An 18,640-nucleotide genomic window follows, 5' to 3' on the forward strand; every position below is an offset into this window, starting at 1 on the left:
CTGTGTTAAACAATGCACTTTGTAATAATGCCAAATTAAAAGTTGTACGTGTATTAATAATATTGTGTAATGCTTTAAAGAAATGCACTTATTTTGATAACTTACAGGTTAAATTCTTGATTATAATTTTAGATGTTCTGTGTGATTTGATATTACGTTTAGTTAATATATTTTAAATGTTCTGAATTGGAGCATCATCACGAATGTGTAATTACCAATACATTTCAAACAAGTGTCAATAGACATTAAAGTATATTTTAGTTTGCCATAAATGCTTGTCTGTACATTCAGCAGAACACATAACCATATGTCAAAGACAACAGAAGATATTAAAATGACATATTAAGATTTAATTAAGTTCAGATTATATAAAAAGAAACTAGAATACATTTTCATTCAATTGCAATCAACATGCAATTACAGTATTTATCGGACAACATTACATTCAGTTCACACTTAAGTGTATTCTTTTAATAAAGTGCTCTTAACAAATGTTGAAGTGTACTTCTTTTTCGATCAGGGTAATGATCCCAAACAATAACACCATCCGACAGAGAAAAATCCGTTACAGTAAAAACAGTCTGTCGTTTGCCTGACAACAACATCTCAAGTTCTACACATCAGCAACTTTCCAGCAGCAAATGAGGAGGAAGGATATATTTTTTTGTATTCCTCACATCGCTCATGGTGATCTGCTCATGTTGTGTGTGTTTACCTCACACACACACACACACTGTCTGACTGACAGCGGCGAGGGAAGCCCATGAGAGTGACAGGCAGTCATGTGCTGGGTGAGATTGAGCCTGACAGCTGACTGACTCGCAGGAAAACCTTTATATTAGCCCACAGCCAAACAATCAATGGAGAGACAAAAAAAAGGCAGGGGTGTTGTAACTGTCACTACCGCTGCAATGAAGAGTCTGCTGAAACGAGAACTGAAAGCCATCGCTCTTCATCTTCAGCCATCCCTTTATTTATCGCTCAGGGTTTGTTCTGAGAGGAAAATATCTGTTAGGGAAACCTTTGAATCACAGCATGTGACACCTTCAAAACAACTTATATTTAAACAAGGAAATTGCAGGTTGTTGTTATAACTATTTTTATGTCGATTGCAGGTTACAGGAAAAGAGGTTACAGCCATATATGTATGTATATATATATATATATATATATATATATAGTCAGCAGCCATATCACCCTGTAGCCCAAGACTGACTGGTTGCTCACTGAAGGTAACAGGCTTCAGTTAACAGTTTCACTATTAGTAGAGACCCTGCTGCCGAACACAGTCGAAAGACACACACACACTTTTAATCTCTCTCTCTCTCTCTCTCTCTCTCTCTCTCTCTCTCTCTCTCTCTCTAATAATGGCATTAATTACTGCATTGATAGTTTGCTGTTTGCTATCAATGGCTGAAGCCTCTGTCACTAGCTCTAGAATTATGTTTTGGAATTGGTATTGGAGGCTTGGGATTGGATACGTAAGAAATTATTCCTATACACACGAGCATTTCAAGGACAAAAACCTGACAAAAGTCTTGAAATACATCTTCTGAACAATGTTTTAAGGTGTGGTAACCGTAGAATAAGTGTAATAACTGTTGAATTATTGAAAAATAATGCACAACCGAGGTATAACATGGTGTAACATTACCACCTCGGGTGTGCATTATTTTTCCAATAATTCAGCAGCCCGTCGTCAATTATTCCTTACTCGCATCACACATATGCAATGCGAGTGTGGTCAATCTTATTTCTCTACAATTACACCCACAAACCCCAATATTGACTTTGTAAAACCAGTATTAGATACAAATAAAAACTTTTAGGATGCACCCTTGCATGTGAAATTTTAACCGTGTTATCATGTCCTCTAATTGTTCATGTCTTGTTTTAAGCGTGTTTTGGTGAGGTGAAGGTCATGACCACCACTGACATTTCATTAAGATTTGACATTTAAGCGGCTTGTTTTTTTTAAAGATTGATACTAACATTGATACATATTGTCCCTTCGATGATGAATATACAGCATTACATACAGTATGTCATTTATCATATGTAATGTAGAGAGAGAGAAAAAAATACAAAGGTGGTATTTTAAGCTAGAATGTATCAGATGGAAGAAAAAGACCTTATTATGAAACTTCAGAGAGCTTCAATTTTAAAGCATTTAATAGTCTGCCCTAAAAAATATGGTCTGCTTTAGACGCTTAAGTCAATGGAATGCCATTAACCAAATGAGAAAGGACGAGTCCCAAAATGGAGCACACTGAGCAATGCAACCCCTAATGATTTTAAGGTTCAGAGGGCCAAATGGGAAACGGTTCTTCTCTGTTTATCTCCTGGCATTACATACCACACAGCTTCCCCACAATTATCATCTGACAGTTTAATTTCGGTCTGATTTTAGATTCTATCAGTCTCTCTTTTGGGTGAGAACTCTCTTATGACCCCATCTTATTGACACAGAGAGGAAAAGAAATGATTTGATGTAATGCACAATTACATAGCAACATAAAAACCCACTCACAGGCATGAACATATAAGTCACAGCATTGTGAGGGATGCAAATCTGGGTTACATCTGCATAAAGGCATCTGAATGACTTCTGTGATGGTTTTTCACAACCACAAAGAATGCTATTAAAGCTAGGGTGGGCAATTTCAGAGAGGCTAGCAATAGCGAGCTAGCTATAAAAGCATAAGATCCCGCCCTCCATTTAGAACTTCTCAAAAGTTATACTTCCTCCAAAACCCGGCCAGAGCGGAGTCTGCAAAGTGCCACAAGAGACGACATTAAATTGCTTCATGTCTCGGACTCAAAGCACATAACATTGCAATGATAGTAAACGTAAACGACTTACAGAGCTTGGATTTGTACTGCCTGACTGCTGCAGATTTATTTCAACGCTGAAAGTGTTGCCAGAGAAACGCATAAATTAAGTTTAAGGGTGTGAACAGCTCCGGGTTGACATCTTTTAATTACGACATGGTGCGCATAAGATCATTTTGGTTCAGGAAGAATTTGGTTCTTGGTTTCTGGCGCTCGGTGTCTGTTCGTCTAGGTAGGTATGGTCGCGGAGGTATGGAAATACATACTGTATGTTGACAGGCAAGTAGGACATCCTATCATTGCATTCAGACTGTATGCAATGATTGAACGAACATTTTTGCTTCTGAGACTTCCACAGAAGATACTTGTCCATGTTCACAGGCAACAAGCTGCGCTTGAACACACCAAAGGGACTACAGTTGACTGCCAATTAGCACATGCGTTCTGTGCCTGCATGTAAGAAAATAGCGACCTATATCAGCAGGTATCAATAGTCTATACATCATTCAAACAGTGAACTCAAATCTAGGGCTGCAGAAACTGTTATATAATTTTTTTTTTTTAAAGTGGCGATTTTGATCTCTTCATTCCAGGCGGCCCAAGTTAAGAAAATATTGGTGCTCAGGTAAGATTAAGTAAAGTTTGAACAGCCTTCTGTCTGTGCTGTCTTGACTTCTTTGCTTGCTTTCATCACTTCTCATGCACTGACTCGTTCAGTAAACTGAACACCCAATCAAAGCGATCTATCTCGCAGATGACGATTCAACATGCAGAATTAGGCAAACTCCCAGAGTCCTTGTTCATAGGGCTGCACAATTAGGCCAAAATGTTACACATTTACACAAATGTAATTCTAAAGACCTTAGGGGGAAAAAAAGAAAAGAAATAATCTGTAAAAAAAAAGATTTGGATTAAACAGCTTTACAGTTCAAATAATGCACAGGTTTTGACAGCAGAGTTAATGTGAGTCCTATTACAAATTTAGAAGATTTACATTTTTGCTTGGAAATCCTCAAAAAATGGGTCCCATTCACTTTCATTTTAAGTTCCTCACATAACCTTGAATTTGTTTTTGGAAGTCTCTTAAGATATAGGGAAATCTCTTACGATTTACATGCATCCAAGGTCAAAAATCGTTTTAATATTCTCATAATATACATTGCAGCATCATCTCTTTTCTATCAGTTTCTGAATCGGTTCGATGAATGATTCGTCCTCTCTAAACCCGTCCTTTCCGAGAGCCTGCTCTACTCCGATTGGTCAGATGTCCCAGTCTTTTGTGATTGTTCTATCTCTCACAACGCGTGTCAGAAACGAAACACCCATTACCATATCTGAATCTGAAGCTCTGGATCTTTCTCAGCACTTGATACACAGTGATTCGAACAGTAACAATGGCATTGGTTTTGCCGTATCAATTCCAGCCTTAGTCCTCTTCCTTTAGAAGTGCATGCAAAGTGGATTCGCTTTTGCAGCGCAGAAAACAGTGTCTTCTCGACATGTCGACAACACGAATCAAACTCTTCCAGGCCTCCGCTACAATTACAGTGTTTGAGGGTCAATGGAGGACCATAAGTGGGCATTATGCAAATTTGTAACAAACCTACGTAGTTTCGTGCAAGAAGCAAGACTGGAATTACTGACAACTCGCTTCAGGCAGTTCACATTCGGTTCTTCCTTTTGGGAGACAATAACTCCTTTCATCATGCACTTTGATCTTTGAAACTTTGCAGACCTTTTACATTCGCAAACAGCTATATTACACGCTACATTAAAGGTAATTTCCGAAAAAGCATAATAAGTGCACTTTAAATCAGCATTTTGATTGAGCTTAAATTGTACTGAACCTGTAATAGTCCTGTAAGAATTCCTCCTATTGTTCACGGAATTTGGAATGACATTAAGGAGAGTAAATATTGACAAATAATGAATAATTGTAACTCTCTCTTTAATGGACTTTCAAACAGCTTGAAATGGAGAGCACCACAGAAAGAGGTGACTTCAGACCAATCCTAAGTTAATTTGTATGTTTAGCTGGGAAACAGAGCCGAGCTTCGTTCTCCTGCTGTTCCCAGTATTCTTCACTTGCTCTAATTGTTTCCATTACATTTCAATTTGTTGGACTCGGACAGAAGGGCACTGGCTAAATTAGAGGGCTTTTGTTATGCTATGCATTGGAAGCGACAGCGTTTTGGAGTGGTAATCAGATCAAATCAGGCAAACTTGTGCTGCAAGCCTTATCTGCTTTTCTTGTTAGGACATCTTCATTTCTCAGAGGCTCTAGGATGTAGTCGGGTTGCCATTGCGGGCTCAGAGGTCGGATTAATCAGACAGGTTGGGGCGACATTAAAAGCAGGGCTGGATGTGTGTGTCTATGAGAGTGTTTTAAGCAGGCAATGCTGCCCCACTGGAACACCAACTGTCAGTTTACTCTTTTAAGGTGATCTCACAAAACCTTGTCATTGTCAGTGTTGGGAGTAACGCGTTACAAAAGTAATGCATTACAGTAACATATTACGTTTTGCTGTAACGCAGTAGTGTAAGGCATTACTAATAAATTTTCAGTAATATTTTACTGTACATGTTCGGTAAGGCTTGCGTTACAACAGACTTTTAGTTTTAATTGTAAAACAAACAAACAAAAAAAACAAAAACAGCAAGACCGCCAGACATTAACGAATGAAAGATGCAAGTAGGCTAAATTACCTGTTCGTGGTCAGTCAATAGCCGCGTGTGGTGTCCAAGTCTGTAAATAAAGACTAAATGGCAGCGTCTGATATATTTGTATAGCGATTTATTTTTTACAGGAGTGCCGTGAGGTATGATTTCGGCCTCTGTGCTCATGCTGGCCAGAGGAAAAGCGGCTAATGGTGAAGATGGCATGAAGAAGACTACATTCGCGAGATGGACGTATGCGCATTAGGCTATTCGTTCTGTGTTTTCTTTCTAAACAGTTAGGCTATGTTTATGTGGTATTTTTCATGTTTTCATCACGCAATCATGTTTTTGATGCCGTGGTGACGCGTTCATGTAAGGGCGGCGGAGCTGCCGATAAAGCACCTAAAAGCTGTCATAAAGAACCGGCAAAAGCAATGATTATGAATATGTCAAATATAGCAAGGAGACATGTTGATTGTTTATTAATAAAGTCAAGATGAAGTTGACGATGCTGACTCGCGATCTTCGCAGTAGGCTAGTTAATGCACCAGAGAGAAATGCACATTTCATTTCATAAGCAGAGAGCCGTCTGTTTTCTTTCGTTTTGAATTGTTCTGTTTACAAGTAGACATTTCAATATAGATATATTTTTCAGGTCCGTACAATTAATACAAAACGAAATTCACTTTAAAGAAAGGCTTCGTGTCTTCTGTGTAAGGTGTCTGTGAAAGTTTTAAAGCAGTCTTTTAGTGCCGCTTCAGAGCGGTCGCGTCCGTAACGGAGAACTGTCACGTCTCTAACATTGTTTTTTCCTCATAAATGCGAACACGAAAAATAAAATAAAATGAATATTTTATGTTCTGTGGAGAGCCAACCCTTCTTCATTAGATTAGCGCAGTGTAATTCACAGAATTACAACAAAAAAAAATTGTTGCCTCCTAAAAGTTAAAGATTTTTTTTTGTCACACATGACTGTCGATTTCCCTAATATTAAATATAAAACGCATGTGTAGACTGATATTTTTCTAATGTCTGGACTCCTTTCTGGGAGGAGCCTATGGATAAAACGACGTTTCAATATTTTGGTATTAATGCATTTTCTGCGAATTTATATAATTATATAAGTTTTGACTGCAAGTCTGCAAATGTCATGTCCATAACGCTGGAATTCCCAAATTTTAAATAATTTATCCTCAACTAGTTTTGTGGTGTAGGTCTACATATTTTATAATGTTAAGTTAACTTCAAATAATACTAATAGTAATTTAAAGATGTGGTATGATTGGATCTGGACGGTTTGGATAACGCTGGGAGTTGGAAGGGGTGTGACGCCATTCTGCAGGTTCGTGGATCTGAGTGTCGCGATTTCGGTTTCATATCGCATATCGTTACAGCCCTAGTCATTTTAGAATGTTAAGTTCTACTTCTGTATAGTTATTTTGGTGAAAGTAACTCAAAAGTAATACAGGAGTAATGTAACGCATTACAATTCTGAGACAGTAATATTGTAAGGTAATGAATTACTTTTAAATAACAGTAACAAGTAATATATTATGTATTACAGTTTGGAAGTAACTTGCACAACACTGGTCATTGTCATAAATATTTCACCCCAAACTAAAAAAAAAAAGATATAAAAAAAATAAATAAAAATAAAAATATATATAGCAAGCATACTATGCTTGAAGAAAAAGAAGCATATTTCTACCACAATTATGATTTGCAATGGTGCACTATTTTTTATGACAATTAAGAACCTAATTCTCGGTGAAAAATAAACACTGATTTATAATTGCTATAACACTGATATAAAGTCAACATGAAATCAAAGTTGAAGTAGTATACTTTTCCCTTATAGATTATTTTTTACAAAAACATTTAAATATATCATGTTTTATATTAATATTAACATGTTACATATATATATATATATATATATATATATATATATATATATATGTTTGTGTATGTATTAAATATGCATTACCACTACAGTAATAAATAATCCAGTATTCAGAAACTGATCTATTTATCTATCTATCTATCTATCTATCTATCGATCGATCTATCTATCTATCTATCTATCTATCTATCTATCTATCTATCTATCTATCTATCTATCTATCGATCTATCGATCTATCGATCTATCTATCTATCTATCTATCTAGAGATTTTGGGGTAAAGTATGACCCATGTTGTTTTTGTGAGATTCAGTGCTCCCAAAAGTGTTGCTGTTGTTTTTGAGAGAGCACAGAGCAGGGGACCATCTACAACTTCCTTGTCAAAAATATATTTGGCTCATATGCATAAATATGAGTCACACACCCTCTCCAAGTCCCCATGTGCTCTTCTTCTTCCTTCACACAAACTCCAAGTCACCCGAGTGCCCTAAAAAAAGTGCAGTCACATCTGTACCCCAACGCAGAATTAAATCGATAGCAGTGTTGGATGAAAAGCCCCAGATAAATACTGCATGCTGGGCAATGTCGTATGAAAAAAGCAAAAGTTAAAGAGCAGCAGTCTTTATGCCATTCTAAACACTGATCCTGAGTCAGTGAAGTGGACACCTTTGTGCATCACTGAATCAGCCTGCTAGAGCGGAGCCGCAGAGGGTCATCTGGGGCAAAAGCGTCCCGACAGCCCGATGCTGCTGGTCTGGTAAAAAGCCTTGTATTCTGGGTAGCCTTGTTTAGCAATGCATGCCGGTTCTCCATGGAGGCTGTGCGCTCAGCACAAACAGTCACCCCTGCAGTACACAGGGCATATACACCTTTTCTTTTTTGCTTTCACTGTATAAGACTGTCAAGCCGAACAGGAAAGTGACAAAATATAAGAGAAAAAGACCCATGTAAGAACCCTTGTATGTTTTCAATGAAAACATTTTTTTCTTAACTATAAGCACAAAGAATATAATATTATAATATAACTTTTTTCCCCTCAAGAGTATATTGTATTCATAACTCACTATCTTAAATATTTTAACCGACCCGTTTGTACAAATTTCCTGATTCATGTACATGTAATTCATGTAATTATTGAAGGGTTAGTTCACACTAAATTTTTTAATTCTGTCATTAATTACTCATTCTAGAACTGTAAGTCTTTCGAACACAATCTTCTGAACACAAATGAAGATTGAGGAAATTTGAGAGCTTTCTGTCTCAACATGCTTGAGCTTCCGTTTACCACAACTGATGTGTTGATGAGTTGAAGATATGTGAATAAAAGTCTAAATTTGTGTTTCTTCAGAAAATTTGGACTAAACAGCTCAATTCATATGGATTAGTTTTACAATCTCTTTATGAACTTTTGAAGCATAAAAGTGGTAGTTGCATAGCTGTCAATGGAGGGACAGAAAACTCTCAAATTCAATTCTCAATATCAAAAATATCTGCATTTGTGTACAGAATTTTCATTTTTGGGTGACCTAACCCTTTAAGGTTTCAGTTTTACAAAGGATATTACGATTTTGCAGTGTAAACAGATAGTTGAATCATTTAAAGGATTAGTTCACCTAAAAAAATGAAAATTTCCTAATAATTTACTCACCCCAATGCCATCCAAGATATCCATGTCTTTCTTTCCTCAGTGGAAGAGAAATTAAGTTTGAGGAAAACATTTTTGGATTTTTCTTCGAATAATGGACTTCAATGACAACCAGCGTTTTGAAGTCCAAATCAATGCAGTTTCAAATGTCTTTGAAGTGCTTCAACAGACTGTGCACACTCGCAGCTGAGGAGGGGGGTCTTATCTTGCGAAACGATAGGTCATTAAAAAAAAAAAAAATATATATATATATATATAATTATTTTAATTTTTTTAAATACAATTGTTCGGATTGAGCTTATCTGCAACGTGCCGGGAACTACGTCATCACGTTGAAAGGTCAAGCTCGATGTCGCCGGCACCAGCGGAAGTACCACCCCAATATTTACAAAGCGACCAATACAATTTGAACTATCCTCCTTTGCATGGTCGAGTGGGGCGGCGCTTCCACATCGACAGTGACCTTTCAACGGGATGACGTAGTTCCCGGCGCATTGCAGATCAGCTCAATCCGAACAATTGTATTTAAAAAGTATATTTATTTATTTTATTTTTTTTGAAAATGACCTATCGTTTCGCGAGATAAGACCCCCCTCCTCAGCTGCGAGTGTGCACAGTCCGTTGAAACACTTCAAAGACCTTTGAAACTGCATTGATTTGGACTTCAAAATGCTGGTTGTCATTGAAGTCCATTACTCGAAGAAAAATCCAGAAATGTTTTCCTCAAAAAACTTAATTTCTCTTAAACTGAGGAAAGAAAGACATGGATATCTTGGATGGCATTGGGGTGAGTAAATTATTAGGAAATTTTCATTTTGAGGTGAACTAATCCTTTAAGGATCAAGGTATTATGTTTGTGTAACATTACTTTTCACACCATTATGAGCCACAGCGAATTGGTTTTTAAGCAAAACACCATAAATATGACATTGAGAACCTCAAGTGGTCATGATGATTTTCAAGACTCGCAAATATTCTGTTTAACAACACAGAGACAAATGGAATGAACCAAACTGGTTTCTAGTTACTTCCGATGATATGGAACTTAAAAATTATTTTCATAAAAACTTCCAATTATTATATCTAGCTAAACCCACCAATGGGTCAGACTCAGAGTAGTGAACAGAAACAACAAACGGCTGAAACAAAAGGTTCAAACTGATAGTCTGATAAACTGTGGCTCTCTGATCAGTCTGATAGATGTGCTTTGCCATGTGCTATTGCCAAGAAAAGAAAAGAATACCAAAATCTCTCTCTCTATATATATATTTATCCATAATGAGCAGACCTTCATTAATATGCATATCCACAGAAACAGCACAGAACAAAGGGATGCTTAGATTAACTCACAGAAGAAACCCTAATTAAGAAAAATGATTGAAGAATTGCCCATAATTATACTTTTAATTATGCACACTTACAAAAAAGACAAAAAACATGACCGCAAGTATAAAACGCATCCCAGTTTCCAAGTGTATGACAATTTATAAATATCTGCCTAGAAAAATTTGAATATGCCCTATTTATCTGATCCACCGCTTGTCAGTCTAGATTTGGAGCTGGTTCTAGATGCAGTATCTTTAAATCTAATTCCCCAGAGATAAAGATAGAAACAAGTCTTGCTTCCAAATTACAAGCAGGGCAAGTGCGTGATGAATGATGAATGAGATATTTAGCACGATATGGCACAAACAAACTGGAACTATCCGGAGGGAATATATTGAAATGTGAGTAAAATGAGGTAAGTTGTCAGTTACATCAAAGTTTCTTTAAAGCAAATCATTTCACTCGGCCGCCATCTTTGAAACAACCCTTGGGCAGCTTTTTCAGTCATGCAAGTACAGCTCATATCTCTTTGAATGGGGAAACATCAAATTCTTCAAAGCTGTTCACCAAGCTTATGATTAAATTTCATATTTGAACTCATCAATTAAATCTGACGACAACGGTCTCATAAATTTACTTTCTTGACGCTCAAATCATGACAAAAAACTGCACAGCCAGCCAAAAATATTCAATGCACATTTGCAGTATAGTAACCGGAGCTTCTAACGGCACCTGCAGTGACGCAATGACTTTACCAATTGGTGATTGGCTCTTTTATTTAGAAAGCGGGACTTACTCCGCCATATTGCACAATGCATTTTCTCCCATTCATAGCAGTGGTGTAGTCTACGTGATACGCAGGTATACGCCGTATACCCACTAGAAAATGTCAAGGATTTCCGTATGCCCACTAGGAAATGTCAAAGATCTCCGTAAAAGCGTGAGGATTCGTAAACGTAATAACATCGTTTTGTGAAAGAACTTTCATTCATAAATTCACCCCGCCGTGACTTCTGTGTTTGCGCAGCGACACGGATCGAATCGCGGAATCCAGCAACAAATGTAACCTAGCCTACTGTAAAGCGGAACGTCACGCAATTTGGCCATTTTTGAATGAATAAATCAAAAGTAATGATACAATGAATCAAATCTCGATATGTACTAAGTGTCTATGAATATTAAAGCTCAAAAAGACTGCTATTGAAATAAACTCTGAATGTGCTGCGTGTTTCTGTGACTGAGCGGTCAATGTGTGCTCTACTACACAATGACGCGCGTGTGACACTCGTGGTGTTTTCAGCGTCTATGAGGAGGACATGCACACATTTGAACTTCATTGCAGAGCTTTTATGAGAGTCACTTCACAAGAATTTTACCATTTAATTTGATAAAACTATCGTCATTCATTCGTATCATATACACACTCACAAACTTTAAAGTCTTCATGACAACCTGTCAAAATCAAAGTTTTGTATAACTTGAAGAAAATATAACAGAAATATATTACTACTGCACAGTAGAGTATACTTCAAGTAGGCGTAATAATGATAATAATAATAATAGTTTATTAAAACATACAGAAGCTCAAATGTCTTTAATTTACAACCCACCAAAATAAAAGTTTGTAGGCGAGGGGGATGGAGGGGGGGGCGAGGGGGATGGAGGGGGGGCGAGGGGGGATGGAGGGGGGGCGAGGGGGATGGAGGGGGGTTGAGGGGGTACGGGGGGCTTGGGCTGGTATATCACAGTATACTCACTACAAAAAACTAGACTACACCACTGATTCATAGTAATATAAGTGCACCATCTTTGTATAAAGTCTTTGGTTACACTTACAGAAGGACTGTACAGTAGTTTTGCACATTCTCTTTTATGTTATTCATCACTTTATGTTACACTCACTTGAATCCATTTGTCTGGAATGGCCATGGACAGGCGATAGTCAAAACCGAGACCTCCTTCTTTGACTGGACGGCAAATGGTGGGCATACCGGACACATCCTTAAAAAACAATGCATTTCTTAAAAACAATTTTGGAAAGGTCAGAAATATTGTTAAAGGAATAACTCAGGCAATAACTCAGGCAAAAATAAAAGTGTGGACTGGGTATGTGGCAAAAAAAAAGGCAAAAGTAGCAATAAAGTATTTTAAAAGTGATTCATATTACTTTTGCGCTCGTCTTTAGAGGCCATATGACATTTAAAATATGCACATGGCAATTTTTTTTCTCTGTAATAACAAAATATGAATGTATTCAAAGTAAGTATTTAAAAATATATATGTTTAATATAATGAAAATTAAATTATAATGATGACTAAAAGTTAATTTATTTATATACATGGAATGGAACTTAAAAACATCCTTAAAACTTTGTATGCATTAAAAATGAATAATGCGTTTGGAAAAAAAATATGTCTAATACAATACAATTTTAATATAATGATGACTCCAGTCATATCTGGCCTAATAAAAGTAAATATTTATATGCAACTTTTAATAAAAACATCTTTAAATAATTTTATACATTAAAAATGATTAATGTGTTTGAAAAATATGTTTTGAAATGTAAAATATAATGATGACTCCAGTCATATCTGGCATAATAAAACTTAATTTATTTATATTACATGGAGTGGGTCGCCACAAGTGGGCGGACATATTGGGATCACATGACCAGCCAAATGTGTTATTGCTGACAAAATCAAAAAACTCATCCATTTTAGCTAGTAATTTCGTTGACTAGATTAGCAGTGGTCTCCAGCCATGCTAGTCTTTTCTGCAGGGTATCACATAATATGCAGTGCTGTGCAAAATGGAATTAAACGCTGAATACAAAAAGTAGCTTTCAGCACTATGGTCCTAGTTTTAGTTATATTTGTAGTCTGTTTTTATGCTATTTAATTGTTTCCTGCAATGTAAGCAAACTTTAGTATTCACAGTCCAGCTCTATCAATGGAGCTCATAAAAGAGAATTAGATGATATCTCTGGTGGGCACTGTCCACTAATTACAAAACACAGAACAAAGTAAGTAAAAAGTAAGTGGTCTCATTAATCATGGCTTTAGACAGAGCCACTGAGTGCTAATTTAATGCACTGTGTCCCGTTGGCTCTGAAGGTTAATACTGTCTTTGTGGAGTTGGGATACAGTGTCGCTGTTGACAAGATTAAGGTTATCGAGCCATGACTAAAGGTAGTGTGGTCATTTCGGATGATTCCGCTGCATATTTACAACAGAGTAACCAGTACAGCAAGAGAGACACCTTTCTACTAATTTAAATCATTATTCACTGATCATTTTCAGATCTCATTGGTGCTTTTACATATTTAAACTAGCACACTGTGAAAGAGTTGTTGACAGTATTTTGATGGATTGGATCCTCAAACTGTCAGTCAAACCTCATAACTTCTCTCACCTCTATTGTGAATGAAGTGTCGCACACAATTTGGATTATCTCTGCTTGTTTGAAAGGCGAGGGTAAATAAAGAACCGTTTCTTTGAAGTACAGAGTTTTCTGTACTCAAGAAAACCTATATATAAAGGCGAATGTTTTAAGTATTTGAGGAGCGGAGAAGAGTGTCTTAGTCTAGCATTTGTAGCCCAGTCATAGCCAATATTGTCTTAAATAGTCTGTGCATAGCACTTTATGTAATATAACATGAGATGTTGGTCAAATGACAGAAGAAAAAAAAAAAAACTGAGCACCACGTATCTGCAGTGTAACCTGTAAGATGATACAATGTAACGTAATGCACTTACAAACACGCATGTCTGAAATTCTCAAAATTCATGGTCGAAACTCCATTTGAGCTTGATTTTGGTAAAGATTTAATAATATAATGATATATGCAACTGCCCATATATAAAGCCACAATATTACATTTGACAACACTGCATTTGATTATTTAAAATACGGTGGCTTTTTTCCATTTACAGTTAAGTGGCGTTTTTGAAGATATGACATTTCCAACCGATAGCGACAATATGTTGTAGTACCTCTACTTTATGTTTTTAATAAAACTTTAAAAATACAAATAAATAGTTTATATACACAGACTACCATTCAAAAGTTTGGGGTCAATACCAATAAAAAAAACAATTTTTAAGAAGAAATTAATACTTTTATTCAGCAAGGATTCAATTGATCAAAAAGACATTAATAATAATACAAACTATTTCCATTTCAAATAAATGCTGTTCTTTTAAATTGTTCAATCCATCAAAAATAATTATTTCATAAATAAATAGTTATTTTAAATTGTAAAAATATTTATTAGAATTTTTTATAATAATAATACGAATAATATAACCCTTGCTGAGCATAGGAGACATAGGAGACAAAACCCCTAATCTTTTGAATGGCAGTGTATATTAGAAATATTACATTATATTACCCATAATTCATTTTTTTGTTATGCTCATCTTGCTTTCTCAGGCAAAGCTATCACAGACTTAAGAATTTGAAATTGAGCTCACAAGTTGTATGGGTATTGTCTGGGAAACCTGTTCGAAAATAGCCATATTTTTGCAGCTTTAAATATAAGCCATTGTTGCTTTTGGGAACTTACTGTAGTATTACTGTCATCTCAAAGCATCAGAATAAGAACAGGCTCAATTCAGTTAAAAAACTGCTCTGCTTCTCTGTTCAGTGTATTTCAGATCAAAACATAAGGCTTACCTCTGCAATAGTGATGCAGTCTTGATTGAGGGTGTGCAAAATATGGTTGGCCAACATGAGGTACACAATAGAGTCCTCATCTACTTGGAGTCCAAAGTATTCAGCATAATCCCCAGAAAATCCTGATCCTGAGCATCAGGGAACATGAAGTTGAAATAAGACACCATAATTGACAGTTACATTTTTAATAATAATTACCTAGCAAATACACAAATCTCATTTTAAAAAGAGCTATGAAGAAACCAACTTTCAAGAGTCTAATGTCATATTTTATTCAAAGCAAGTAGACTTTAGTCAAAGCGATTTTTGAAAACCTACCCATATTTATTAGCACTGGTACAACATTTAAAAGAAAAGAGAATAATGTCAGGGTAAATTGCCACTCAATTTGTGTAATTAATTTCTTGCTTGAAAGAACTTGTATCACATGCTTTTCCTTCTTAATTCCGTTCATTTATGATAGTTTACGTAACACGCTTGCTGTGTATTGGAAATGCCCTTGGAACGATCGCTCTTCCAAGAAAAGGCTTTTCTACCTGTTCTACAATAAGAGCCTGTGACATTTACAGAGAGAGAAGGTTGTTGTGTATAGTAATCATAAGTAAAGTACATCAAGTGCTTAATTTTTCATGGACATACCGATCCCATGATGATGGTAGAGCATAGATGTGACTCCATCGAACCGGAATCCATCAAATCTGTACTCCTCCATCCACCAGCGCAGGTTTGACAGGAGGAAGCGCAAGACCTCCCAGCTACACAAACACAAACTGTTATTATGCAATTCTGACATGAACACAAACTGTGCACACACACACATTCAGCTTAATTTTCATAATACACCTAGATGTTATTTATTCCTGTGATGGCAAAGCAGAATTTTCAGCATCATTACTCATGTCTTCAGTCACATGATCCTTCAGAAATCATTATAATATGCTGGTTTGTTACTCGCTCTATTTGAGGCAGTTCTCGTCCTCAAACTGCATTTCGAATGGCTAAATGAATCCGCAGCGGTCACGTGGTACAAAGTAGGAGCTCTTCGAAATTTCCTAGCTTACAAGCTGTAATTACGAGCTCTATGAGGACGTGAACGCTTTGTACAAGTTGAAATCTCGTAATTACGACATGCCGTAAACATACCTATTGCTTAAGCACCTGTAAGCTAACGTGATCATCAAACATTAAACAGCATATAAATCAAAACTGCTTAACGTAACAGAATAAAATGCCGAACCCATGAAGAGGTACAGGACTGTGCACGTTTGGGTGTGTTGAATGACTCAATCTACTTATCCAAAAAACAAACAAAAAAAAAAACGTGATTTTCTCAGTTTTTTGTTAAAAATGTTGCTTTATTTTAAATTAAACTTACTGACATTCAGTCTTTTGAAAAAAAAAAAGAATGCATGAAGCTAGAATTAATGTTTTGTTTTTTTAAGCAGAGGCTCTGTCCTTTCTTTTGATATATTATATGTTCAGATATTAATATAAAAAATATTCTGGAGGCTACAAAAGTTTTGTGAAATTGATCAAAAATGATGGAGGTGGCTGGCAACTTTAACAACAACAACAACAGCAATAACAACAACAATAACAACAACAAAAGCGCTGGATGGGAAATAGTTAATGCACTAATGAACTATTGATATATTGAGCATATTTGCTCATGACTTCTGAATAAACATTATTTTAAAGCAGGGTTCTTAAACATTACTGCATCATGGGTCCACCAACTATTGCTTGATGTAATATTTATGCGTTTAACCAAAGTACAATGTTAAATTAACCTCAACAAAAGCTTAAAGTTCAGGTAAATGTAGTTTATGACTGAAAAGCCATTAACATAATGGTAACACTTTATTTTAGTGTCATTGTTACATGTTACATGCAGTTACAATAGTAATAACTATAAATGATGCATAATTACATACAACTAACCTTAAACCAAACCCTAATCATTACCCTATAGAAAACACATGTAGTCACTTAATATTACTCTGTTACAATAACACCCTAAAATGAAGTGTATCCAAAATAATCCTTATTGATGTTTAATGTAACATCATAAAGTACTATTTGTAAATACATGAATATGCTAATAAATGCGTGTTATCATACAGGCTTAAAACACATTACTCAAATGTATACAATATGTAACAGAGGGTCCCTGTCCTGTCTCTCTGTTTAAAATAGTTACTCCTGAAATATCACAAACTTTTTTAATAAGGCCAGCATTCAGTTTATCATAATGAATGGAGCAGTTTCTATTATACAGTGAAATATACATAACTTTCTGGAAGACCTGAGTTGTGGCTCCAGGTTTTCAGGCACCAGGCAATATAATTAATCCAGCTGACATCATCACTTTCTGGGATGTGTTGCTTCCCAGATGGCGAGAACTCTGCACTGCCTGGAAGTGCCGTATTATTGCGTTGACAGAGTTAGGATTTCACATGATACAGAGTGAAACAAACCTCCTGATAGTGCAGCGAGCATCGATCACAACTACACCCATGATACAGCAGCACACAGACTATTTGGCTCTAGGATGTAAAAAAAATAAAAATAAAAATAAAGCTCAACTCAACTTCTACAGATTATTAAAACATTACGTGAAAGGTGAAATCAATGTGATGATCCACAAAAATTGGTATCATTGAGTGAGTGACTATAACTGCTGGAACTGTGTGTTTATTTCACCAAGTACAACATGTTTCTGGATCAACACCTTTGATGATCCTGGAACAACATTCCAATCAACCAATCAGATTTGAGGGACAAGTTTACAGTTTATGTCAAGTTTAGGCTTACAACCAGGGTTAGGTGCTTCTACATCAGTGTTATTCTCCTATCATTTCCCTCTGATTTTAGGGATAAGTTACTCGTAGGGTTAGGACAAATTTTTCTGACAGGAATTTTGTTCCAGGATCAACCAAATATGTTGATCCAGAAACATGTCTAACTTGCCAAAATCAAGGTGAGCCTAAAGAGAGCTCTGAGTTCAATGAGTTAGTGAGTTGTTCACTTGAATCATTACAAATTGAGCCTGTTTAAAAGAGACGGTTCTTGGTTTAAACTTGTAAAATTGTCCACTCGAAAAATCTACTGATTCACTCTGATTCATGAACAAAAGCCTTTCGTTCACAAATCAGATATTGCAAATCAAGACCAAATACCAAGTTGAACATAACAGCAGAGATGATACGCGACTAAATATTAGAATAGTGTGGTTAGTTAAGGTGTGGTCACAGTTACCACTCACTCTTAAAAATAAAGGTGCCAAAAGGGGGTTTTCGCAGAGATGCCATAGAAGAACCATTTTTGGTTTCCTAAAGAGCCTTTAAACAGTTCTTAAAAGAACCTCTCTTTTTTAGTGTGAAGAACATTTACAAAATCTAATAAGCTTTTTTCCACTAAAAGAACCTTTTGTGAAATGGAAAGGTTCCATTGATGTTAAAGGTTCACGGAACCATAGATGGCAATAAAGAAGCTTTATTTTTAAGAGTACTGTTCGGCAAATTTTTCACAGTCAAAATTTATGGAAATACAAAATATTGAATACATGCGATTGGCAATTTGGCATGAGGGTAAAATAT

The 18,640-nt window shown here is 36.0% G+C and overlaps 1 protein-coding gene across 1 annotated transcript in view; it reads right to left on the reverse strand.

The window, feature by feature from the left end:
• Window positions 1-18,640, reverse strand: part of gbe1b (glucan (1,4-alpha-), branching enzyme 1b) — a 160,812-nt gene that overhangs the window by 70,449 nt on the left and 71,723 nt on the right. Inside the window, exons 8-10 of the mRNA XM_077207020.1 lie at window positions 15,681-15,796; window positions 15,042-15,169; window positions 12,266-12,364 (exon numbers count right to left, since the gene is read on the reverse strand). Coding sequence (XP_077063135.1) covers window positions 12,266-12,364; window positions 15,042-15,169; window positions 15,681-15,796 — 343 coding nt within the window. The remainder of the gene's footprint in view (window positions 1-12,265; window positions 12,365-15,041; window positions 15,170-15,680; window positions 15,797-18,640) is intronic.

This window comes from Siphateles boraxobius, unplaced genomic scaffold (assembly GCF_051911475.1).
Source record: "Siphateles boraxobius isolate OS27281-9 unplaced genomic scaffold, OSU_SipBor_1 6, whole genome shotgun sequence".
Taxonomy (NCBI): domain Eukaryota; kingdom Metazoa; phylum Chordata; class Actinopteri; order Cypriniformes; family Leuciscidae; genus Siphateles; species Siphateles boraxobius.